This window comes from Sylvia atricapilla, chromosome 16 (assembly GCF_009819655.1).
Source record: "Sylvia atricapilla isolate bSylAtr1 chromosome 16, bSylAtr1.pri, whole genome shotgun sequence".
Classification (NCBI taxonomy): Eukaryota; Metazoa; Chordata; class Aves; order Passeriformes; family Sylviidae; genus Sylvia; species Sylvia atricapilla.
The window spans coordinates 12,602,427-12,625,723 of record NC_089155.1 but is presented as its reverse complement, the minus strand read 5'-3'; the positions used below and the strand labels follow the sequence as shown (position 1 = coordinate 12,625,723).

At 49.7% G+C, this 23,297-nt stretch overlaps 3 protein-coding genes across 8 annotated transcripts; 2 read left to right on the top strand and 1 right to left on the bottom strand.

Annotated features, from left to right (window-relative positions):
* Positions 1-1,386: 1,386 nt before the first annotated feature.
* LOC136368615 (protein FAM210B, mitochondrial-like) lies at positions 1,387-8,896 on the top strand. 4 transcript variants are annotated; one of them, XM_066330944.1, is made up of 4 exons: positions 1,387-1,563; positions 3,366-3,538; positions 4,572-4,825; positions 8,766-8,896. In XM_066330944.1, exons 1-3 carry the CDS (start codon positions 1,402-1,404, stop codon positions 4,789-4,791), a joined length of 555 nt encoding a protein of 184 aa, XP_066187041.1. In that variant the 5' UTR covers positions 1,387-1,401; the 3' UTR covers positions 4,792-4,825; positions 8,766-8,896. The 4 variants fall into 4 exon arrangements, with proteins under 4 accessions (XP_066187041.1, XP_066187042.1, XP_066187040.1 ...); XM_066330945.1 differs by lacking the exon at positions 8,766-8,896 and adding an exon at positions 7,227-7,348; XM_066330943.1 differs by lacking the exon at positions 8,766-8,896 and adding an exon at positions 5,110-6,729.
* Positions 7,140-14,571, bottom strand: LOC136368614 (aurora kinase A-like). 2 transcript variants are annotated; one of them, XM_066330941.1, is made up of 9 exons: positions 14,253-14,571; positions 12,008-12,095; positions 11,074-11,353; positions 10,477-10,576; positions 9,698-9,889; positions 9,318-9,456; positions 8,828-8,976; positions 8,101-8,275; positions 7,140-7,814 (listed from the first exon to the last, which is right to left on the bottom strand). In XM_066330941.1, the coding sequence occupies exons 1-9, from the start codon at positions 14,411-14,413 to the stop codon at positions 7,629-7,631; spliced, it is 1,470 nt and encodes a 489-aa protein (XP_066187038.1). In that variant the 5' UTR covers positions 14,414-14,571; the 3' UTR covers positions 7,140-7,628. The 2 variants fall into 2 exon arrangements, with proteins under 2 accessions (XP_066187038.1, XP_066187037.1); XM_066330940.1 differs by lacking the exon at positions 14,253-14,571 and adding an exon at positions 12,233-12,253.
* Positions 12,498-22,557, top strand: LOC136368613 (cleavage stimulation factor subunit 1). Of its 2 annotated transcripts, XM_066330938.1 has the most exons (7): positions 12,498-13,326; positions 14,083-14,244; positions 14,915-15,110; positions 16,841-17,118; positions 18,411-18,608; positions 19,062-19,452; positions 21,057-22,557. In XM_066330938.1, the coding sequence occupies exons 1-7, from the start codon at positions 13,207-13,209 to the stop codon at positions 21,314-21,316; spliced, it is 1,605 nt and encodes a 534-aa protein (XP_066187035.1). In that variant the 5' UTR covers positions 12,498-13,206; the 3' UTR covers positions 21,317-22,557. The 2 variants fall into 2 exon arrangements, with proteins under 2 accessions (XP_066187035.1, XP_066187036.1); XM_066330939.1 differs by lacking the exon at positions 14,083-14,244.
* The last annotated feature ends 740 nt before the right edge of the window (positions 22,558-23,297 follow it).

Here is a 23,297-nt window from a genome sequence, read left to right as displayed (position 1 = left end):
TCTGCTCTGTGCTGTCCTGGGAAACTCTGCTGTGTGCTCCTGAACTGGGAAACTCTGCTGTGTGCCCCTGAACTGGGAAACTGCTCTGTGCCCCTGAACTGGGAAACTGCTCTGTGCTGTCCTGGGAAACTCTGCTGTGTGCTCCTGAACTGGGAAACTGCTCTGTGCCCCTGAACTGGGAAACTCTGCTGTGTGCCCCTGAACTGGGAAACTGCTGCGTGCTCCTGAACTGGGAAACTCTGCTCTGCGCTGTCCTGGGAAACTCTGCTGTGTGCTCCTGAACTGGGAAACTCTGCTGTGTGCCCCTGAACTGGAAACTCTGCTCTGTGCTGTGCTGGGAAACTGCTCTGTGCTGTGCTGGGAAACTCTGCTGTGTGCTCCTGAACTGGGAAACTGCTGTGTGCTGTCCTGGGAAACTCTGCTGTGTGCTCCTGAACTGGGAAACTCTGCTGTGTGCCCCTGAATTGAGAGTTCTTCTGGAGGGGATCCATCCCATTTATCGCACACAGCTCTCCTGCTGTCCTCAGGCTCAGGGGCTGTGGAAACACTGCGTGCCTGAAGAGGAAAAGCCTCACAGCTGGGAGAGAGCAGGATTTTATTGCTGGGGCTCGGCCTTGGGATGCTGTGTCAGGGATATTCACCCTTCACCCTGCCATAAGCAGCCGTGTCTGCAATGGCACAGAGCCCTTTGGGGAAAATGCAAGGGATGAAACCCTTGTGATCACAGTTGTGAGGGAACTCTCTGCAAGTTTGGGCTGACAGCTCCTCGCTGGGTCGTGCACTGGAGGGATGCGATGGCATCGAGGGACCTGGAAAGGTTTAGAGGAAGGACTGTGCAAACCTCATCAAGTGCTGCACTTGTGACAGGACCCAGGGAACAGCTGGAGCTGTGCCGGGCACGGTCAGGTTGGATTTTGGGAAATGTTTTTCCCCCAGAAGGTGCTGGGCCCGGGCTCCTCATGGAATGTCAGAGCTCCAGGAGTCCGGACAGATGCCCAGGGTGGGATGGCTGGGGCTTGAATTTCCCCTCTCTACATGTGAAGCCATTCCCCCTCACCCTGTCACTGCAGTTCCTGAGGAATTATCCCTCCCGTTTATTGGGGATCCTTGGGATGTCCTGTGCAGAGCCACCAGCCGGACCGGACCACCCTCGTGAGTCCAGCCCAACTCAGGGCATTCTGTCTCTCTTTGCGCCTGCAGAGACACGATGAGACGACACGACTTCAAAATGAAAGAGGGAAGGACGAAACTCTTGGCCGCGAGGTTGAGGAGGGTGAGGGGACGAGCGGCGGGCGCCTCAGGGAGCGAACGCTGCGGCTTTAAGGAGGCGGCGGCGCCGTGTGCCCGGCCCGTCATGCCGCTCGGGGGGCCGGGCCGCTGCCGAGTGCCGGCGGGGCCGCCATGTACCGCCTGTGCCGCCTGTCCCCGGTGTTTTCCCCGGTGTTTTCCCCGGTGTTATCCCCGGTGCTGTTGTCCCCGGGGCTGTCCCGTGTCCCCCTGCCCCGCTCCCCTCGCCCCGCCCGGGCCGCGCTCCCGCCGGGCCCGCGCCGCTACAGCGCCAAGGTACGTGAGGGCTGAGGGGCCGCCGCCCCGACCGCAAAGTGCCCCTCAGCTTTTTGCGGTGTCTTTAAGGGTTTGGTTTTTTTTTTTAATGGGAGTATCTTCCCCCTGTCCCATCCCCGTGGGAGCAGTCAGTCCTGTGTGGCCCCGCGGTTCTGTGGGAGCTGGTTGGCACCTGCCGGTGGGCGCCTTGTCGCCGGGAGCTTTGCTGCGGTTTAATTTCTGCGCAGTGGTTTCTCCTGCCTCGTTGAGAAGGGTTTTTAAGATGTGTTTTCGTGCTTTAAGTCGCCTGAATGATGCGAAGAAACTCGGCTTTTTAGGTGAAATTGTCGCGGAGTGACATGGAAATAGGCAGCAGCTTTCCTTGCTAAGCTGGACATTATTCCGGATGTGACTGCCCTGGGCACACTCCAAATACTGTCTTTAAACCAAGTTAAAAAACTGGTTCTTTTTTTACATTTTGCTCCAATACCATTCCTGGTGTGTGAGCCTGCAAATATGGGTGAATTGGAATGGACTCGGAAGATCAGAAGCGATTTTTCAGTCCTGATGATCCATCTGTAAGACGCAGAGCCACGAAAGAAACATCTGAAATTATCCATTCCGCTTGAAAATTTTAAAGCTACGAGAATCAGGATAAGCTGAACTACACAATTCCCTGTTGCTGTGTTTATATGACTTCCTGTCAAAGTTAAATATGAAGTAACACAAATAATTACAGAAGAGAAAAGCAGCAAACCAAGCAGGGTTTGGGTGGGTGATGTGCTTATCATGAGGGTTGTGAGACTGTCTTGTATGCTTAAGTCCAAGAATAATCATTATTTTTGGAATAATCAATATTTTTCTTCTAATCTGTGTGCCTTGAAACCACAGTGGGACAGTGGTGGCCGTACCTGTCCTGTGGTGGCTGTCACATTGTCACGACTGCTGAAAGAAAGGACTCCTCTAATCTTTCCTGATTATTGCTGACTAATTAGAGACGAATCCTGAGGATTTTGTGGAAATGTTTTCTTCCTGTCAGTATTTCTTCTCTGGCCGGTGTGGGGGGGTTTCCACAGGCTGCCCTGTTGGTGCCAACACAGCTGCCCTCCTTTGATTTCTGTTCAGATTGCTTTGGGATATGGCTTAGCACGAAGTTCTTAGTGCGAAATTCTGCATTTGAAATGTACCTAAATAAAAATCTATCGACGACTTCTACTATGACAAACATTTTCGCTGCAGTTGGGCTCTTGACACCAGCCCTGGCTGTCCCTGCAGTTTTTGTCTGCACTGTGGCATCAGAGTTGCCTCTTGCTGTCAACAGTTGCAGTTTTTCCTTTGATCAGCTCATCCATTATGGTGATTTGTAGAATTTAAAGGTTGGATCTCTTCCATCAGTGAGCTGTTATTAAGTGGTACCAGGTGGGTTTGCAGTGCCCTGCTTAGCTCTGGAACAACAAGCTGTGCTCCAAGGAGTCACTGGGTAAAGCTGAGCAGTGGGTGGAAGCAAATAGCTCTCACACCTCAGTCTCATGGCCCCAGCAGCTGTGTGGGTGTGCCTTGGCACACATTTGCATCGAATAATCTGGTTTTAATTACGAAACCTGAATTGTGTAAGAATTTACACCAAGCTCGGTGCATTCCTTTGACAGGAATAGCTGGGAGAAGGGAGCTTGTCTGCCACAGCATCTGCTGGGCTGATGTGGACAAGAAGTGAGTTGCTGTCTTCCCAAATCACTCTGTGTGCGAGACACTTCCTTCATTATTTCAGCTAACTGTAATATGTGTGCAATGCTAAGAAATGCTTTCAATTGTTTTCTTTTTAGGATGCAGCTGAACCCCTCAAAAAGACAGCCACTGATCCCAGTGCTGAAAACAAGAAACTCAACAAGTCCCAGCAGCTGAAACAAGTTTTTAAAGAATATGGTGCTGTCGGGGTTTCTTTCCATGTTGGAATTTCTTTAGTATCTCTGGGAATCTTCTACCTGGCTGTGTCAAGGTGAGGTTTGTACAGCTGCCTGTCACCTCTAGGTAGTGGTAGGAATAAAATACATTTACCATTGTGCTTATTTCTGGCAGGAAACTTTATGCCTATAGGATATATAGTTACTTCCTGAATTTAGAGCATGGATGGGTCCATAAATGGTCCTGATCTCCCATCAGGCATGAGACAAGAGAGTTGCACGTGGTCATTTTGGTCATCAGCAGGGAAAACAGCAGACACAGCACCAGCGTAACTGACCAGGCAGAAAATGTATTTGTTTTGCAGATAGCTTTTGTTCTTGCTTGGTCTGGAGAGATAGAGCCATGCAGCAGTGCTGGGGTTTAGAGATAAACGTGTTCTTCTGGGTGTTGAACAGTTTGTGCAGTTGAACTGCAGAAAATAACAGCCACTAGAACAGGATCAGAGTGAAAACACGAGAACAGTGCAGGAGTCTCGTGGGGAATTGTGTGTGTGGCTCTTTGGGAATGCATCAGTTACAGGAGGTATGCCAGCTGAGGAGACAGGGAAATGTGTTCTCACCCCAAACATTCCCTGCTGCTTTGTCCTGACTCCAGTGGGAAGATGTAATGCCTGATTTCTCCTCTTTACTGCATTGTGGGCACGGGGTGACAACATTTTTTTTTTCCTTTAGGTATGGTTGAATCCCTGATGAAATCTGCTATGTCTGTATTATTGAATTTGGTGGATAATGCCCATTTGAGAGCTTTAACACTTCACTGGCTTAGGTGATTTGTCATTTTGTACACCTGTGTTAGAACATTAAGCCTGACAAGTACCTCAGTTTGCATTGCCTTGTGCTTCGGTGATACATTCCCCCAAGGCACAGAACAGAGTTTAATGTCAAATTTGAAGATGAAATTCCAACACAAATCCACAGTAACTTTTCAAGAACTGCTTTGCAGAGAAATTTCCTCTCTAAAGGCCGAGCAGGAATTGCGACACACTAAATTTTGTGAACAAAGAAACAGAATTTCATATATATATATATTTTTAGCTTAACCTAATGCGGTGTCCCCTTTTCCTGCAGCGGCGTGGACATGAGTGCAGTGCTGTTCAAGCTGGGCTTCAGTGAAGCCTCCCTGCAGTCCAGGATGGCAGCTGGCACCAGCACCTTCGTGCTGGCCTACGCTGTGCACAAGCTCTTCGCCCCCGTGCGCATCAGCATCACCGTGGTGGCCGTGCCCCTCCTGGTCCGCTACTGCCGCAAGGTCGGCGTCTTCAAACCTCCCCCTGCCTCCAACCCCTGAGCCTTTCCTCTCTGTCCTCCACGGGGATCTTCAGGTGAAAAGTTTATATAAAAAAAAGACTTTTTTTTGGGGGGGTGGCGGGTTCAGGTTGATCGCAGCTTGGGTTTTTTAATTTGGTCGGTCAGGTAAATGTCACTGTGGAAGGTGCTGTACTTGTCTCTCCTTTCCCTTTTGCCACTTGTTCTTAAAGGAAAATCTGTTCAGATGGGATGTGGTTTGCACTTCAGGTGGGAATATCAGTGCTTGACAATGAGCATAGTTCTGGGTCTTTGTAATCCAGCTTTTTGAGCCTTCATTTTTTTGTCCTTTTCAAAACAGAGTCATAGCATTATTCATTTATCACTGTGTGACTGACAAACTGAGATTGTCTTTCCAGCAGAGTAAACAGCATCTCACTACACAGGTAGTTCTCTTGATAAGAGTGTGTATTGGAATCTGAAGTGGCAGGTGGGTGTTTCTTCTGCCAGAAGAAGCTTTTGTTACAGCCCTTGCACTACAACACAGGCACTGAAGTCAATTCAGTAGCAGTGCCCTTAAGATTAATTATTGCAGTCATAGTTGCTTTAGTCACAATAGGTGAAGCACTGTTCTGAAACAATGTGCAGTGCTTCCATAGTCCAAGGTTTTATTGTTTGAAAATGTCCTGGCTAGGAGCCAGCCCTTACTAAAGTCCTTCTGGTTTATAAATGTCTATAGCTCAGAAGAAATCCTGAGTTCTACTGAAATCAATGTAACCACAATTACCTGTGTGAACATACTCCAAACAGCATCAAAGCAGAGAGAAGCGGGGCAGGTTTAATATTTTGAGATCTGGCTTTGTATTGGAAACATTTCTATTGTTTTTTTTAATTCCTAAAACTAACCCCAGCAGCTTTCTTCTCCTGTGGATGAAACTCAAACCTGCCCCTGAAGTCCAAACATTCCAATTCCCAGCTCCCCAGGAAGAATTCCTGGCTTTGGGCTGAGACTGGTCACTGTAGCAATGAAGGGGGCACTGTGGTGTTAGACTGCAGTTACAGATGTGGACACCCACATTCCACCTTCCAGTTAACCCGAAGGCTGATCCCAACCCAGCTAAATTAGTGTCACACTGGGGTGAGCCTGGGCTCTGGGCTCTGGGCTGTGCTGCTGACAGGGTTTGAGTGAGAGCTGGGGCTGTTTGGGACCTGCTGCTGCTCTTTCCTGACTTATCTTTGTGCTTACCCAAGTGGTCTGAGAGATCTGTTCATACAGAACTCTGATTTAAGGAAAATAGAGTAAATTTTAAGCAAAATAGCAGGAAAATATGCTGCTGCTTTTCATTTTTGCTAAAATGTAATGAATAGAGAGGAAGGAAGTGTGGAGTTTTGATGAGAGTTGGCTGAGGGAAGAAAGGAGGAGTAAATAACTTCTTGTTATGAGCAGCCTCTTGCCCCTCCTCAGCCAGAACATTGAATTACACCTTAACTCCTTGCCCCCCACAGAAAGTCCCAGGTTTCATGTGGACCAAGATAATTCTAAATTAATTACAATTCCAAAATACTTCTGAGGCAGCCTTGTTTACTTCAGTTAGAATAATTTCTGAGATGGATGTTTTGTCTTAAATGCAGTAGAGAATGAATATTCTAAGTTTCTTTATCAAAATCATATGTAAAGCTGAAATAATTTAAAATAAATGTACTCAAAAGTCAGTAGAAGGCACCAGCACTAAACTGGAGAGTTTTCTTGCTGTAAAGAAACAGCTTCATATAAATGATGGCCAGAATTCTGATTTCTTACATGGTTGTATAAACTACTGGCAGTTTGTTTAGATGAAGTTTTTTTGCAAAGTATATTTTAAATTAATTCAAGAATATATTTTGAATTCTGGAATCCTTGCTTGTAGAAGGATGATTTTTAAAAATCATTTGTAAGATAGCAAAATCTTATTCTAAAAAGACAATAAATTGCTTTCTCTTACTTTGCTTGAAGTGTTTTACTGGAAAAGAGTTGGTTTTGATTTTGGTGGCAAGGAGCCTGAGCCTTGGTCCCTTTTAAGGAACGTTTAATAAACTTCTGGTGTTGTTACACATCATCTGAAAGTACTTTGGAGAGAAAGGGCTAGAAAATGTTATCAGAGGAGAGATCTTTGAATAAATCCATTTGAAAAAGGACAAAGCAGACCAAGCTCTCAATAAACCAAGCAGGTTAAGTAGCAACACGTTTGGTATTTACCTTGTAATCCTAATTTGGGGTTGTGGGATGGTGAATGACTGAGTGATGTCAGCACTTTGAGCTTCCTTTTTGACAGAGGTGGGAATGAAACTTTGGGACTTCACCTCCAGGACCAGGAGTTCAGCCCTGCAGTACCACAAGGAACCTCACCCTGCTGGGTGCAATATAACAAGTCTTTATTTTACAAATCGAGTGCTCACATTTAAAACTAGAGACAAAACTAATTGCCACATCATTTTTAGAACACTTGAAGGCATTCAACCTCGAAGGTTACACCACAGGTAAGACACCCTGAGCAGCCCAGGGAGGAGCAGGCATCTCCAGGATATTGCACTGTTCCACAAGCCACTTCCTTGTGGTGGAACAACGAACCATTTTCAGCACAAGAGCCTCCAACAGCTTCATACTTACATCAGCAAACCTGGCCCACGTGGAACTGATTTCAAGTATATTAAATATTCCATAAGCTCCAGCTAAAAGTCAAAAGAATTTGATGCTGCAATTCGAGTTTAAGACACCAGCCAACCCAAGGATTTGCATCCCAATTGCCACTAGATTCCAAGACCTGCTTTTCCTATTGTAAGCATTACAGTAGTCACAGTCCAAGGCTCTTCTTGTTGCTCCCACAAGTCGCCCTCCTCAGACTATGTTTTGGATGGGGCAGCACCATCACTCTTCCTGCTGCTGGGAAGCTTGGTAGAGTTTGCAGTGATCCAGGGGTGGAGGAGAACATCCTTCAGGGGCAGGCGATGGAAGGGGTTATGCTTCAGCAGCTTGGAAATTAAATCCCTCGCACCTTCCGTTACAAAGGGGGGAAACTTGAATTCCACCTGAGGGGAAAAAAGGATGTTGAAAGTGATGCAAAAGTTCTTTAGCAATAACCAAATGATAAAACCAAAGGGCTCTAGAAAGCTGTGAGACCTTGCAGGCTGTGCACCTTCTGCCTACTGAGGTGAGATCAAATCCTTTCATTATAACCTTAAACAAGCTTCTCACTGCTTGTGGAAGCATTTGTCTGTTATTGTGTTGGTTTTCATTATGCTTCAATCAGTTTGCTGAAACCTTTCTAGAACCAAAAGCATGACCCAGCTAATCCACACAAGCACTGGCACTTACCCTGGAAATAGCTCTGTAGGTTTCTTGATAGGTTTGTGTTTCAAAAGGTGGTTTCCCTACAAGGAATTCATAGCACAGAACTCCCAGGCTCCAAATATCCACCTTTTCATCATGTGTTCTTCCCTCAATCATTTCAGGAGGCAGGTAGTCAAGTGTCCCACAGAGAGTTGTTCTCCTGAAGAAAAGTCCAAGTTAATTATTGATTAGGATAATTAGAGGATATATTTCAAAAGCCAGATAAGAACTAAAGCTGGCAATTATCTGTACTTCAGTGCAGTCCACAGGAATGGACTCAGCACCACCAGAACAGCTGGGAAAGAAAAGCCAGCAGAACATTTTCTACTTCTGAAAATAATCTGTGTCCCTGCAATCAGTCTTCGCTCCTTTCTTCACCCCACTTGCTAGAACAAATCTGTTCCTCTTGTCAGGTGTGATTTCCCACTCTCTAAGAAATAACCAAATTGCCAGTTTGAGTCCAAGTGCAGGTTTGTCATCTGAGGGACCCCAGTAACCCTACACCAACCTCCCTTTCAGGGTCAGCAAGGTTTTGACTAAAAACCAGGCTAACCACACTCTTCTGTCACACCAGCTGCCTGTTAGGACCTTTGCTGTAGCAGCCTTTCCCCCAATATTTCAAGAATTTCCCATGTACCTCCCTCCCTCAGCTGTGTGACACAAAACCTGCCACTGCAGAGGCATTTCACTGCACAAGAGCCTGAATTCTCACCTAGAAGATGGAGCATGCACAGACCACCCAAAGTCAGCAATTTTTAACTCTCCATTCGATCCAAGCAGCAAGTTCTCTGGCTTGATGTCCCTGTGGATCACACGCTTGGAGTGGCAGTAGGAGAGGGCATCTGCAAGCTCTGTGATGTACTGAGGGCAGAAAGAACAACCTTTTTAATCACAGTCTTTGTCAGCTGAGTTTATCTGGCTGCAGCACAGCCTTTTTCAGGCATAATTACAGCTTTAAGTTAAAGCAATTATCCCTTAACCCTTGAAGCCTGGCAATACAGGCTGTGCCTTGCAATATAAAGGAATTCTGAACATAAAATTCCTGCACTAAGCCTTCCCAATTATTCCCTGCCCACGTGCCAACTAGCAGCTAATGGACCTCAGTTTCCCCCAGCAGAATACACAGCCTGATCTCTCTCCTGCAGATAATTATAATTCCAGCTGCACAGAGGAATGGAGAGGAAGAAGCTGGAACAACCTACAGTAGCAGTTCTTTGCTCATCAAACTTGGTGAGCCTCTGCAGTTCCCTGTAGACTTCTCCACGAGGTGCATGCTCCAGGATCAGGTAGACTCTTGTCACATCGTGGAAGTAGCCATATAGCCTGAGAATGTTGGGATGCCTGCAAAGAGATTTTAATTTGCTTCTGAACCAGGAGTTTGTCCAAAGCCTTTAATTTCCCTGTCCTGCTCCCCCCATTCCAAGGCAAGCATGGGGAATTTCAGCCCCTCCATGTTCCTTCAGCTCGCAAAACACAAATAAATCTTATCATAAAGGAACCTTACCATAATCAAGGTTATTTTGTTTATTTGGATGCAAACAAAGCAGAGCAGATAAACTTTAGAGCAGTCACTAAACTTTACCTAAGATGAGACTGTATCTCCACTTCCCTTCGTAGTTGATGTTCTACACCAGCTTCCTCAAGTTGTGTTTTGAAGAGCACTTTCAGTGCAAGAATAAATTTGCTCTGTTTCTCACGGGCCAGGTACACATTGCCAAATTTTCCTTTCCCCAAAGGACGACCAATTTCAAAGTCATCAAGAGACCATTGCCTTCTGCAAGAAGAAAGGTAAAAGCTCAATAGTTGTGTGCTTTGACTCAAAGTTTATAACACTCCTGGATCAAAAGATGCTTAGTGCTCTAAACTAGATTTTAGTCTTTAAGAAAACACCCAGAGAATAAAGGCATTGAGATTTTTCAAAAGGAAGTTCTGAAAGCTATTTTCTTCCTTGAAGCTTTTGCAGACACTACACCAACTACAAAATGAAGATGGTTTACCAAGCTGGGCTCCTTTAGATACTCCTAACACAGACACATGACCAGGGCATGGCAAAACAATTTAAAGTCGCCATAAACAAATCCAATTTCATCCCAAATTAGACTCCAGCCTCCTGCCCTGATGATGGAGGCTTTGTTTTCAGGAGTATATCTCATGACTGGGGCAGCAGCTATCAGTGTTCTTCCATGGGAAGAGCTACTCTGCATTTAGCCCAAAGTTTTCTTTAGATTACAGCCAGTCCTTGTTCCTGACAATTATCAGCTTTCCTTGTGTTGTGTCTGCAAAGTGTGGGGGTCAGCAGGCTGCACAGCCAAGGGAACTCCAGCAGGGCTCACTTCCCTGGAATTTAGGCATCAAACTTACTTTTTAGTCTCTTCAGTTTTCTTTTTTGTCTCTTCAGTTTTCTTCTTGGCACACTCTTCAGTTTTCTGTTCAGAGGTGCTTTCTGGTTCAGGGTTTTTAGCTGTGCACAGAGAAGAAAATCAATTTACAAACCAGACCCATAAACACACATGGGAACAAATTTAACCCCTGTGCATCATCTGAAGCAGCTTTTAGAATCCATTCAACAACATTTTAAGCAACCTAGCCTAGCTGGGAAAGAAACAGTGCTGGCAAAATGGAACTTTAAAAGCTTTCTGAGAATAAACACCCATGAATTCTTTCCCCCTCCCCAAATAAAAGTATTCTTCTGCATGAATCTTGGCAAACCTGTGAGGTCTGAGTGCCAATTTCATTAACTCAGGCTGCTGAGCACTTGGAAGTTTTTAACACCATATTAATTGGCTCAAATTGGTTAATTTAGAGATAAATTCATAAGGATGGTGCAGTAACACCCGAGGTGAATCATGTGCTGCTCTTCTGTTTGGGGCCACAACCAAGAACTTTCCTCCTGGAACAGCTTCAGGAGTATCCTGAGTGTCACAGCTGTGATCACACATAACTCATCCTCTGAATTACCGGGTGCTGCAGCCTGGGGAGGTTTCTCACTGCTCTTGGTTGCAGCCTGGGGTCTCACAGTGGCCTGCTGGGTCAGCTTGGGCCGGAGCTGCTGCGTTGTTTGGTTGTTGGACAGTTTTTGGGTGGACGCTGCAGGTTTTTGCGATTGTACAGGAACTCTCTGGGCAAAGTTCGCAGGGCACAGAACACGGGCTGGAGCCCCACTGGTCAGTAACCGGCTCTGGGCTGAATTCTGGGACACAGGGACACGTTTGGGGCCATCCCCGATGGGATTTGCAACCTTCAAAGAGAAATGAGAACGTGTTCATTGAGCACCACCACACCAGAATCTTTACGGATATTCAGGATAGCAAAACCACAAAAAGCACTTAAACAAAAACACTAACAATCGTGTATTGAGTGGTTGATAATAAGGAAATTTTGCTTATGCTGCTCCAAAACCTTACCAGGCCCATTATGTTTTATGTAAATTAGTGAAAAAGTACCTGTATTTCTAAATAGAAAAAATACATAATCAGGATGATCTTGGACATTGCTGCACATGTATATCAATAGTGACATTGACATAGTGCTTGCTCTTAAAAACTGCATCTAAAATAATATATATTTGCTTTCTCTTTAAAGGCTCTTAAATACCTAAAGTATAAGGAGGATTTCCCCATCTAATAAGATATGCTAATATTAACAATAACTTAAAAAGGCAGCTCTGGGCTCTGTTTTCTCAAAGAAAAAACTACTGAAAGATAAATTACTGGTTTTGAAACCTGTAGTTAATATGCGATGGGGAGAAGCGTACCCCCCAAGTAAAAACCAAAAACCCCACTCCCTGAACCGACCGGACTTTTAATGGCAAGCTCGAAGCATCGAGACCAACGATCTAGCAGGGGAAGCTGCTCAGGAAGACGAACACAAACCGCGAATTCCACACTTTTACCTTGGCAGCGCGGCCGGGGTACGCGGCGTGGTTCTCCTTCATGGTCTTGTCCATAGCGCCCGAGCAGGAGCGGCACGTACGGCTCTGGCTGCGGGCGAGACAGAGCCAACGGGGGTCAGTGAGCGGAGCACAGGAAGTCTCGGCACCTTATCGATTATCACTCTTTATCAATCCCTTATCAATCCCCCCTGCCCGACCCCCACAGAAGCAGGCCCCGGCGCTCACCCCGGACGCGCCGCCTCAGGGCCTCCGCAGCTGTTTGAATTCAAACCGCCGCGCCTTAAATACCCCTTTAAACCCCCGCCGCCCGCCATTGGCCGCCCTCTCGCGGCCCGCGCACGCTGATTGGCTCCTCCCGCGGACGGCCCGCCCGCCCATTGGCTGCCGGGCGCGCTCCGCCGCGCCGCGAGGGGCGCACGCGCCGCGCCCGCCCCTCCGCCGGCGTTGTCGCCGCGCGGCGCGTTACGCACTTTGCGTAGCGCCGCGCCCCCCGGCGCGCGCCGCCCGCGCACTTCCCGCCGGCCGAGCCGCCGCTTCCGCTACGCAAATCGCGTAACGCGCCGCGCTCCCACCTGTGGCCGCCGCCGCCTCCGCTCCGGTCCGCGCCCGGGAGCGCCGCCAGGTCAGTCCCGTTCCCGCTAGAGCCTCCCCGAGACACCCCCATCCACCCCCGGGCGAGACCGGCGAGCGGCGCTGCTGCCACCGCGCGAGGGGCCGAGCGCGAGCGGGGCCATTGTGTGTGTGCCCCCCCGGACGGGCCGAGCAGGGCCGGAGCCTCCCGGTGCGTCCCGGCCGAGCGGCCCCGGGCAGCGCCACGTGCCGCCAGCGCTTTAAGGGCGAGTGCGAAGTGCGAAGGCGCCGCCCGGCCCGGCCCGAGCGAGGCGCGGACCCCTCGCCTTCAGCCCCGGCAGCGCCCGGACCGTGCGCGGCTCCCGAGGAGACGCCGGGACAGCGGCAGCGCGGCCGCTCGGCGAACGCGGCCCCGTGAGGAGCGCGGCGTGAGGCGCGGCCAGCCCGGAGCCCGCGGGTCCCTGCGAGGCGCCGCGGAGCGAGCAAACTCCGCTCGGCACTTGGGGCTCGTGAAGAACTGCGATCCAAGGCAACTTTTCACTGTCTCCGCGGTGCTGAAAACAAGAGCGAAGGAGACCTTAGTTGTGTGTGTTGGTGTTTACAAGTGGTTCAGGATAGGTAAAAAGAAGATGTCGGGTCGCCGTGTCGCTGCAGCGTGTGACAGACGACAGCTGCCCCGGGGCATGGCGAGCATGGCAGCCCCGCTGCTCGACCCGCGCCCGCTCCGGCTGCCCTTTCTCGAGGCTGACGTGAGTAGGACCCGGGGAGGGGTCGGTTTTCGCCGGGGACGGGCCCGGGCCGGCCCGCAGCGCCGGGCGGCAGCGCCAGCCGCTTAATTCCCAGCCCGTTCACGTCGCCGTGTTTGGGATCCGGGGTCTGGCGGAAGCGGCGCTCCGGAGCTTTGCGGCTGCGACACAAAAGAAGCCCCGGGCTCCCCCCGCGCCCGGTGGGGGCCGGGCCCGCGCCGCTCCCCCGCCCGCGATCCCGCCCCGAGCGCGGCTCTGCGGCCTCCGCCAAGGCCTCGCCGGCCCCGGAAGGGGGAATGGGAATGGGGAGAGGGATCCCCGGAATGGGGAACGGGGGAACGGACCCTCGGGATCCCCGGAAGGGGAGGAGGAATGGGGAGAGCGACCCCCGGGATGCCTGGAAGGGAGAGTGGGGAGCGGGACCCCTGGAAGGGGAGGAATGGAGAGAAGGGACCCCCGGGATCCCTGGAGGGGAGAATGGGGAGCGGGACCCCCGGAAGGGCAGAAATGGCGAGAAGGGACCCCCGGAAGGGGGAACGGGGAGAAGGACCCCGGGATCCGTAGCAGAGGGGGCATGGGGATCGGGACCCCCGGGACCCCTGAAGCAGGAATGGGGACGGGGACCCCCGAATCGGGAATAGGGGCCCCGCCATCTCCCCCGACCCCGGGGGGGCTCCCGCCTCCCGGCCGCGGGCCGCGGGGGGCGGGTGGGTGTGGCGGTCACGTGACGCCGCCCCGTTGTGTCGCCCCCCCCCTAAGAGCCGCCTCCCATCGATGTGCGGGCGCTCGATGCAGCAGCCTTCGCGGAGGAGCGTCCTGCGGGCCCGGCCGCCCCCGCCGCTGCCGCCGCCGCCGCTCGATGCGCTCCGCGCTCCCGCCGCCATCTTAGGGGCAGAGCGCGGGCGGCAGAAGGAAGGCTCGGTACGTACCGGGACCGCCGGGGCCGCGCCGCCCGCGGCTCCGGCAGCGCCCCGCACGGGGCTCCGGGCCGCCCGCGGCCGGCGGGAGGGCTGGGAGGGCGCGGGGCCCCCGCAGGGCGGGCGGCGGGGCCGGCGCGGTGCTGTCCTGCGCGCCCCGTGCATCCATCCATCGGAGCCCGGGCCCGCCGGCAGCACCGGCTGCCTCGTTCGGCTCGTGCCGCAGCTCTGCTGTCGGCTCTGCTGCTGCTTGGCACGGTCCGGCTCGGTTTGTGGCCGAGATTTTCATTTACACAGAAAACAAGCGCAACAGGTTTTTCCTCCCCTTTTCCTTCCCTTTCCCCCCTCGTTTCCTGCCCCTTAGCTCCCCCTTTCCCTTCTCTCTTCCTCCCTTTTCTCCACGCTCTTCCTCCCCTTTCTCGTTCTTCTTCCTCTCTTTTCATTCCCTTTTTCCTGTCTTTTCCTCCCCTTTTCCTTCCTTTTCTACTGCCTTTTCTTCCCTGTTTCCTCTTCTTTCTCTGTCTTTTCCCTCCTCTTTCCCCCCTGCTTTCCTCTTCCCATCTCTGCTTTTCACCAAAACCACAGCAGTATTTGGTGCCGACCCTTAGATTTGTTCCAGGGTTCTGGTGGTTTCATGCAACTCTCTTGTATGTGATTTCTGTTCTTCATTCCAGGCCCCCCCAAGGCAGTCCCTGCTCACAATGTATAGGACAAAAGTCAGTTTGAAAGACCGTCAGCAACTTTACAAACTGATAATTAGTCAGCTGCTCTATGATGGATACATCAACATTGCCAATGGCTTGATAAATGAGATCAAACCACAGTCTGTCTGTGCACCCTCTGAACAACTGCTGCACCTAATTAAGTTAGGTAAGCCAGAATCAAAAGCTGACATAAAAGTCTAGTTTTTAATTCCCCAGTGAATTGAGAGGTTGGTGTCACTGGGAAGACACTTCGGATGCAAAGGTGGTGGTTGGTAATAAGACAACACTTGTACATTTGGGTACAGCCTTTGCTTCTGTGGGGTTTTTTGAAGGGCATTCCTGTTTCATTAACAAACCAAATCCCTGAGTGTTGCCCAAATCTGTTTGAACTCCTCTAAGGACACTCAGGGTTCTGGGTGAGTGTTTTTTACCTTCTCAAAACATCCCAGTGAACGGGATCACTGAGCCCACAGATCTGATCTTACCCTCAGCATTCTGCTGATTGCAGAAATAAATAATTTCTATCTGGTTGTTCCTGACATTGTTGGAGAGGGAACAAGTCCTTCCATTGGCAATCTTTGCTGGCTTTTATATATCAGTCCCCAGGAAACAGCTTCACACTCTGGGGTCTCAGCAGGGCTGTTCTCTCCCTGTACTCCCCTCTGGAAGTGCCACAGTGTAGGGAGAACAGGGAAAAACCCTGAGCTGCTGCTGGGACAAGCTGACCAAGTCCTGGAAGATTCTTGGCTTTGACAGCATGTGTAACTCAACTGGTTCTGCCTGAACTAGCTGAGGTGTGAGGGTATAAATCTGTCAGTCCTTGTGTCTGTTTGAAATACAAATTCTACACTTGAAATGAGCAGATGAAAGCAGCAAAAAGATACTACTGGGCTGAAAACTCTTGTGTCCGCCCTGTTGCTGCTTCCAGTGCTGAACTCTCTGGCCTGGGAGTAAAGATAAGGATCTGTGAAGTGGATTTGAAGAGCAGCTAGATTTTTTTCCCTTGTAGTGCTGGTAGTTTGGCTTCAGTGCAGTAAAATAGGAGAAGAATCAGTAAATGTTTTGGGTTTTTTAACTTTAAAACTCATGTAACAGTGTTGGGCCTTGTTGCTCCCCTGTGGAACACTGACCTGTCCGTGGTCAGTGGCTGATTCTCAGTGCATTTATCAGCATTTTCCAGCCTTCACTGGGGCAATTCCCAGAGTCAATCAGGAGCTGTGCCTGCTGCAGTGCAGCCCAGCTCTCACTCACTTCCCAGTGCTGTGTGACTAAAGCTGCTCTGCCAGCTCAGCTCTGCCCTCAGGGCAGCCTTTCCCAGAGCCTTCCCTGGGGCCATGGCAGGATCTGAGGGACAGGACCCCAGCCCTGTGCCATGCCCAGCCTTTCCCAGAGCCTTCCCTGGAGCCACGGCAGGCTCTGAGAAGGATCTCAACCCTGAGCTGCCTCTCCAAAACCTTCCTTGGAGCCATGGCAGGCTCTGAGGGACAGGACCCCAGCCCTGAGCTGCCTTCCCTGGGGCCATGGCAGGCTGTGAGGGACAGGAGCCCAGCCCTGCTCCATGCCCAGCCTTTCCCAAACCTTCCCTGAAGCCATGGCAGGCTGTGAGGGGCAGGAACCCAGCCCTGTGCCATGCCCAGCCTTTCCCAAACCTTCCCTGGAGCTTGGCAGGCTGTGAGGGGCAGGAGCCCAGCTCTGAGCTGCCTTCCCTGGAGCCGTGGCAGGCTGTGAGGGGCAGGAGCCCAGCTCTGAGCTGCCTTCCCTGGAGCCGTGGCAGGCTGTGAGGGGCAGGAGCCCAGCCCTGCTCCATGCCCAGCCTTTCCCAAACCTTCCCTGGAGCAATGGCAGGCTGTGAGGGGCAGGAGCCCAGGCCTGAGGCGTGCCCTGCTGTGTCCCCAGGCATGGAGAACGATGACAGCGCTGTGCAGTACGCCATCGGCCGCTCGGACACGGTGGCACCGGGCACCGGCATCGACCTGGAGTTTGACGCTGATGTTCAGACCATGTCCCCAGAGGCCTCAGAGTATGAGACCTGCTACGTGACGTCCCACAAAGGGCCCTGCAGGGTGGCCACCTACAGCAGGGATGGACAGCTGATAGCCACGGGCTCGGCTGATGCCTCCATCAAAATCCTGGACACCGAGAGGATGCTGGCCAAGAGTGCCATGCCCATCGAGGTAAGGGATTGTAACCACTCTGGGAATTGTGTTCATGTCATGCCCATCAAGGAAAGGGATTGTAACCACCCTGGGAGTCCTGTCCATGGCATGCCCATTGATAGAATGGATTGTAACCACTCTGGGAATTGTGTCCATTCCATGCCCATTGAGATAATGAATTGTTATCATACTGGGAATTGTGTCCATTCCATGCCCATTGAGATAATGAATTGTTGTCATACTGGGAATGCTGTCTATGCCATGCCTATTGGGATAATGGGTTGTAATCACTCTGAGAATTGTGTCCATTCCATGCCCATTGAGATAATGAATTGTTATCATACTGGGAATGCTGTCCATGCCATGCCTATTGGGATAATGGGTTGTAATCACTCTGAGAATTGTGTCCATTCCATGCTCGTTGAGAGAATGAATTGCAATAGTGGAATCCTGTCCATGCCATGCCCATTGGGTTAATGGATTGTAATCACTTTGGGAGTTCTCTCCATGTCGTGTCCCTTAAGGTAAGGGATTGTAATTGCTCTTGGAATCCCGTCCACGTCATGCCCATTGGGATGATGGATTATAACCACTCTGGGAGTTCTCTCCATGTTACATCTGTACCTTGTGGCCACTTCAGTGGGTTGGACTAAATACTTGGCTCAACATATTCCTTACTTGAGCAGCTGCTCATGAAGTCCCTTTGAAGGAACAATGACAGTGGTGTCACCCCTGGCAGCAGGGAGAGATCTGAGCCAGAAGTGGCTTCTGCTGGGTGCTGATTGTGGCTGCATTGTCTGAGCACAGCTCATGTTAAACCCACTTGTGGCTTCTGCAGCCCCCGTGGCCAGCCATGTTCTCACTGGGTATCTCAGAACTGTTTCACACATTGATTTGCTTTATTTTTCTCCAAGGCAGTTATCAGGTGGCAGTGAAAAGTGGGAGTTCTTTGCACAGAGCACACACCAAATTCTCAGCAAAGAGCTGCAGTTTCAGTGCAGGTTCTCCTGATTCTTCCAGCAGTCAGTGTTTTGCTTTGGGCTGTTTATGAAGAGGATATTTTCTTTGCACCAGTTCCCTGCTACTGAAGTAGTTTGTCCTTGAGCCAAGTTGTTTTGACCTTCATGAAGACACAGGGATCTTATTTGTTGACCTATAAAGGGCCTTGAGATTACCAAGGGAACAGATTGTCTGCCTGGTAGTGTCAGAAGGGAGCTGCTGTGCAGCCACTCTGGCAAGCCTAAAACCTACTTTTCCTGTCAAAAACCTGCTTTATGTTCCAACAGCAACATGTTGAATGTTTTTTGTAGGTCATGATGAACGAGACAGCACAGCAGAACATGGAGAACCACCCGGTGATCCGCACTCTGTACGATCACGTGGATGAAGTGACATGTTTGGCTTTCCACCCAACAGAGCAGATCCTGGCATCTGGCTCAAGGGACTACACTCTTAAATTGTTTGATTATTCAAAACCTTCTGCCAAAAGAGCCTTCAAATACATCCAGGTGAGATAGTGCTCAGAGCGGCCAAAGCTCAGAGGATTTTGAGTGCTGAGGTGGTGTGAGCTGAGCTGTGCATCAGCTGATCTGGGGTTAGGGGTGCAGGAGCACACAGGTACATTACAGAGATTGTGTCTTAATTCTGTCTCTCATGGACACTTGTATTTAAATCTAGAGCCTTTTTACTCATTAGACCAACTCTAATCTGAAATAATGTGAAAGTCAATTCTGTTCTTTTTGTTTTGGAGGAGCATTTGGGATTAGGTGATGGTGGGCTTGGGAGATGTGATATCCCAAAATAAGGGGGCACTGCAGGACAAAAATGACAATACAGCCACAGGCAGCCTGTCACTTCAATCCCACAGGAAACACTTCCCAGTTTGTGCTGATGATTGAAGTAATTTTTCAGCACTTCAGCACAACCCTCCAGTTCACCTCTTTCCCTTCCTAATCCCACAGGAAGCAGAGATGCTACGCTCCATTTCCTTCCACCCTTCTGGAGATTTCATCCTGGTGGGCACCCAGCACCCAACGCTCCGTCTGTACGACATCAACACCTTCCAGTGCTTCGTGTCCTGCAACCCCCAGGACCAGCACACGGACGCCATCTGCTCCGTCAACTACAACGCCAGCGCCAACATGTACGTCACGGGCTCCAAGGATGGCTGCATCAAACTCTGGGATGGCGTCTCCAACCGCTGCATCACCACCTTCGAGAAGGCCCACGACGGAGCTGAAGTCTGCTCTGCTATTTTCTCCAAAAATTCCAAGTATATCTTGTCCAGTGGGAAAGACTCTGTGGCTAAACTCTGGGAGATATCCACTGGTCGGACGTTGGTGAAATACACAGGTATGTATGTGGCAGGTGACTTTGCAGACAACACCTTGCTTTTCCATGGTGCTTGAGCCATGGCAGGGCTGCAAATACTGTCAGAAAATAATTATTCCTAAAGGCAATTAGGAGAAACTGCTGCTTTAAGGATAAATTGCCCAAGATTTTTTTGGAAATGTTTCCATTAGATGGTTTCCAGAAGAGAAGCTGTGATTCTGTGTGTCAGTGTAAATATATTTTAGTCTGAGTAGGTTTTGGAGGATTTTCTGACACCGTTACTCACTCACTCCATTGTTCTGGAGGGAAGTTACCTCTGAATTGGAGCATACTAAAAAGAAACACAGAAGCTACTTCAGGGCAGTTAATTTAACCATGAACTCTGTGGCTCTGTAGCCATGGCAATACTCTGAAATGTACCTACAGCTGGTTTGTTCCCTTTTTTGTGTATTTTTTCCCAAGGATGCAGTTGTGTTCAAGGTAGTCATCCTTAGAGCATGCTGACAGTGCCATGCTTGGATCTCAGCAGGATTTAGGGAATAATGAAGGCTGTGGAGGCTTTGATGTGACAGCAGCTGTGTGAGAGGCTTTGGGGTCAAGCACTGATGTGCTTAAGCAGTAGGAGCCCAAAAGATGCTGGAAATGATGTGTGTCAGCTTTTGGGGTTTGTAGGTCCCTTTTTGCAGCCCAGCTCTCCTGCTCCCGGCCAGCAGGGAGCAGCACATGGCCGGGAAACCTGTGCAGGATCCCAGGTGGGATCTGTGCAGTGCTCAGTGTCTGTAGGAAACACATTTTGTCTGAAGGTGTGGCCGAGGTGGGTCATAAGACAGGTGCTGTGTGATAAATACACTGCAAAGTCCTCAAGGATCATCAGACTCTGGGGGTTCTTTCTCCTTGGTTACAGCTGAAAGCCTAAAAGTGCAAAAATATAAGGTAAAAATGCTCTTGTAGGTAAAAGATTGGATGTGGCACAGCTGGAGTAGGTATTCCTTCTGTCCCCTAAGGAATTGTAGGATTTATACATGGAGAGCAGCAGGAATTTCCCCATGGAAAGGGCGCTCAGGGAGGTTTGGAGTCCCCAAGGACACCCTGGAGGTATCCAAGGAACACCTGGGGGTGGCACTCAGAGCTCTGGGCTGGGGACAGGGTGGGGATGGGGCACAGTCTGGACTCAGATCTTTCTGGTCCTGTGTCACTGTCAGGGACACAAAAGAACCACGCTCAGTCAGGCTGAGAGGTGAGCAGAGAAAGAAGAGCAGTTTATTATGATTTGGGGTTTAAATAGGATTTGGGCTTTGATCAAGGATTGGGAGATGAGAGGAACACCTCTCTGACCCCAGTGGTCAATCCAGCAGTCCGTCACAGACTGGAATGGAAACAGTCTTCTTTCTTTGTGTTACATGCACGAGAATCTCCAGTAGGAATCCATAAACAATCATCAGAAGGCTGAAAATCAGGGCGACAGTCCTGTGACAGAACCACAAAAGAATATTCACCATTGCATCACCTGTTGCTTGTGGAAGTGGTTGAACAGCAGAGAAAACACATCCCCTTTGTAGCACATTTAACACTCTCAGCTGTTGCAGCGCTTGCTAAAAGTCCCTGTGTTTGCTGGCTGTGTTCAGGTGCTGGTCTGAGCGGGCGCCAGGTGCACAGGACTCAGGCTGTGTTCAACCACACGGAGGATTACGTGCTGCTGCCGGACGAGAGGACCATCAGCCTGTGCTGCTGGGACTCGCGCACGGCCGAGCGCAGGAACCTGCTGTCGCTGGGCCACAACAGCATCGTGCGCTGCATCGTGCACTCGCCCACCAACCCCGGCTTCATGACCTGCAGCGACGACTACAGGGCCAGGTTCTGGTACAGGAGATCCACCACGGACTGAGGAGAGCTCCCCAAGCCCGGGGGATGGATGGTGCTGCCTCTGGGGAAACCCTCCTGGATTCTGTCACACGTGGCAGGAGAATGACAAATATCCAGACTCGTCACCCCGCACTAATTTTTTTCATTAGTGTGAGTGGTTTGATTTGTTTTTTTTTTTTTTTTTTCTAAGTCATCTCTTAATTGTACTGAAGGGAAGGGGTGGAGAATAAAATGATCCTGGCAGGAAGGGCTGAGCTTGTTCCCCCTGCCGGCCTGGATCACACAGAGGATAACGGGACTGTGTCCTGCTCAGAGGAGCCAGAAGCTCTGTGCTGTGTCCTCTCCTGGGCAGAAGGAGCCAGTTCTGCTCTGTGCTGTGTCTGTGCAATCCCACCGAACTCTGGTAGACAATAGATCACACAAAGAGCAGCAGAACTCGGTGTAGATACTTAAATGAAGCCTTAAGCTGCCTTCAGCCACAATTCATTATTTGTAAAGCTCTGGTTTGTATCTTTCACTCTGGGGTTTTGGTGAATTCTTTTCGGTGTTTTTTTGTTCGTTGGCCAAGTACAGGCCTTCAGTTCTGAGTTGTGCCATAAGAATTCAAACAGGATTTTTCAATTGTTTAGATGAATTCAAGAAATGGTCTTCTAGTTCTGGTGTTAAAACTCAGATTTCATCTCATCCTCTTTTGTATTTATCTTAACAAGTGGGACCTCAAAATTAATTCCTAACAGTTTTAAGGACTATCCACATTGCAGCTAGGCTGTCACAGTGCTGCTGCAGGTGAAAACGAGAATAATTTTGCCTTAGAGACCTTTAGTATCCTCTCAAAGAAAGAAACTCGTGCATCTGAATTTTTGTATGTGTACCTCAGAAATGTCACTGTTTCATTTGACTGAGAAGTCTTCACCTGTTACACAGCACTTCAATTGCATTCTTTAATTTAGTCACAAACCCACTGCCCATCCTTAAGAAACTGTGCTTAAAACTTCCCTAAGTTGGAAAATTCACTACTTGTTCTCCCGGAGATCTGCCTGAGCAGAGTCTTAAACTTGTTTTTTGAGGCCTCCTGGTGCAGAGCTCTTGGGCATCACAGCTGGGAGGGTCAGAGCTCAGCACTTGCCTTTGTCAGGGTTTTTTAATGTGAGGTGGGACTAAATTCCATTACACTGAGGAATTGTCAAGGGCTGGTGAGGATACAGGTTTTGTCTGTATTTAAATAAAGATTGCCTTTTAAAAAGCTCTTTGATACATAAAGAAGGAATTGTATTTGTTTTCTGTCAAAAGGAGAAATGGTCAAATATGGGAGGCTGGGACTTGGGGGTGATGAATTTGTTGTGTTCCACCTGAATTGGGCACAATCACAGACTCAAAATGTAGAATGTGTTTTTTTGGGGTTTTTTTTTTTGTTTTTTTTGTTTTTTTTTTTTAAGGAATGAAATTCCATTTTCTGTTTTAAAAGCTCCCTCTATTTAAACCTTTCTGAGGCTTTAATCTCTGCTCTGCCTCTGGGTTTGTGACCCTTCAGACACAGTGGTGGTAAGAGATGGTGCTGGTGGCTTTTCTTGGTGGAGAAACAAGGAGAAGCAGAGCTGGGGGAGGGAAAAGGGAAGTCCTGACACTGTCACTGAGGGTGATGTGGGGTGGGTGACAGCAGTGGCTTTGTTATTTTTGGAGTGCCACTTTTTTCTGTAATTCTGCTAAAACACCCGATCATAATTAATGGACTCGTTACTGGTGTTTGGAATCTGCTTTTCAAATCTTCTTTTTGTGGTTTATGTGTTAAAACACCGCTGTGGTTGTGAACAGTGGGAGCTCTCACCTCAAGTCTCTGTAGTTCTGGGGGCTTGAACTCCCAAGTGCAAGAGCAAAAAGTTAATTTTTAACACCAAACCATCCTGCCATTGGCACCCTGCTGTCTTTCCGTGTCCTGGACATCCTCCTGAGGCCACAAAGTTGGCTTTCTGTTGGAGAAAGAAGGGCTGGGAAAAACTCAACTC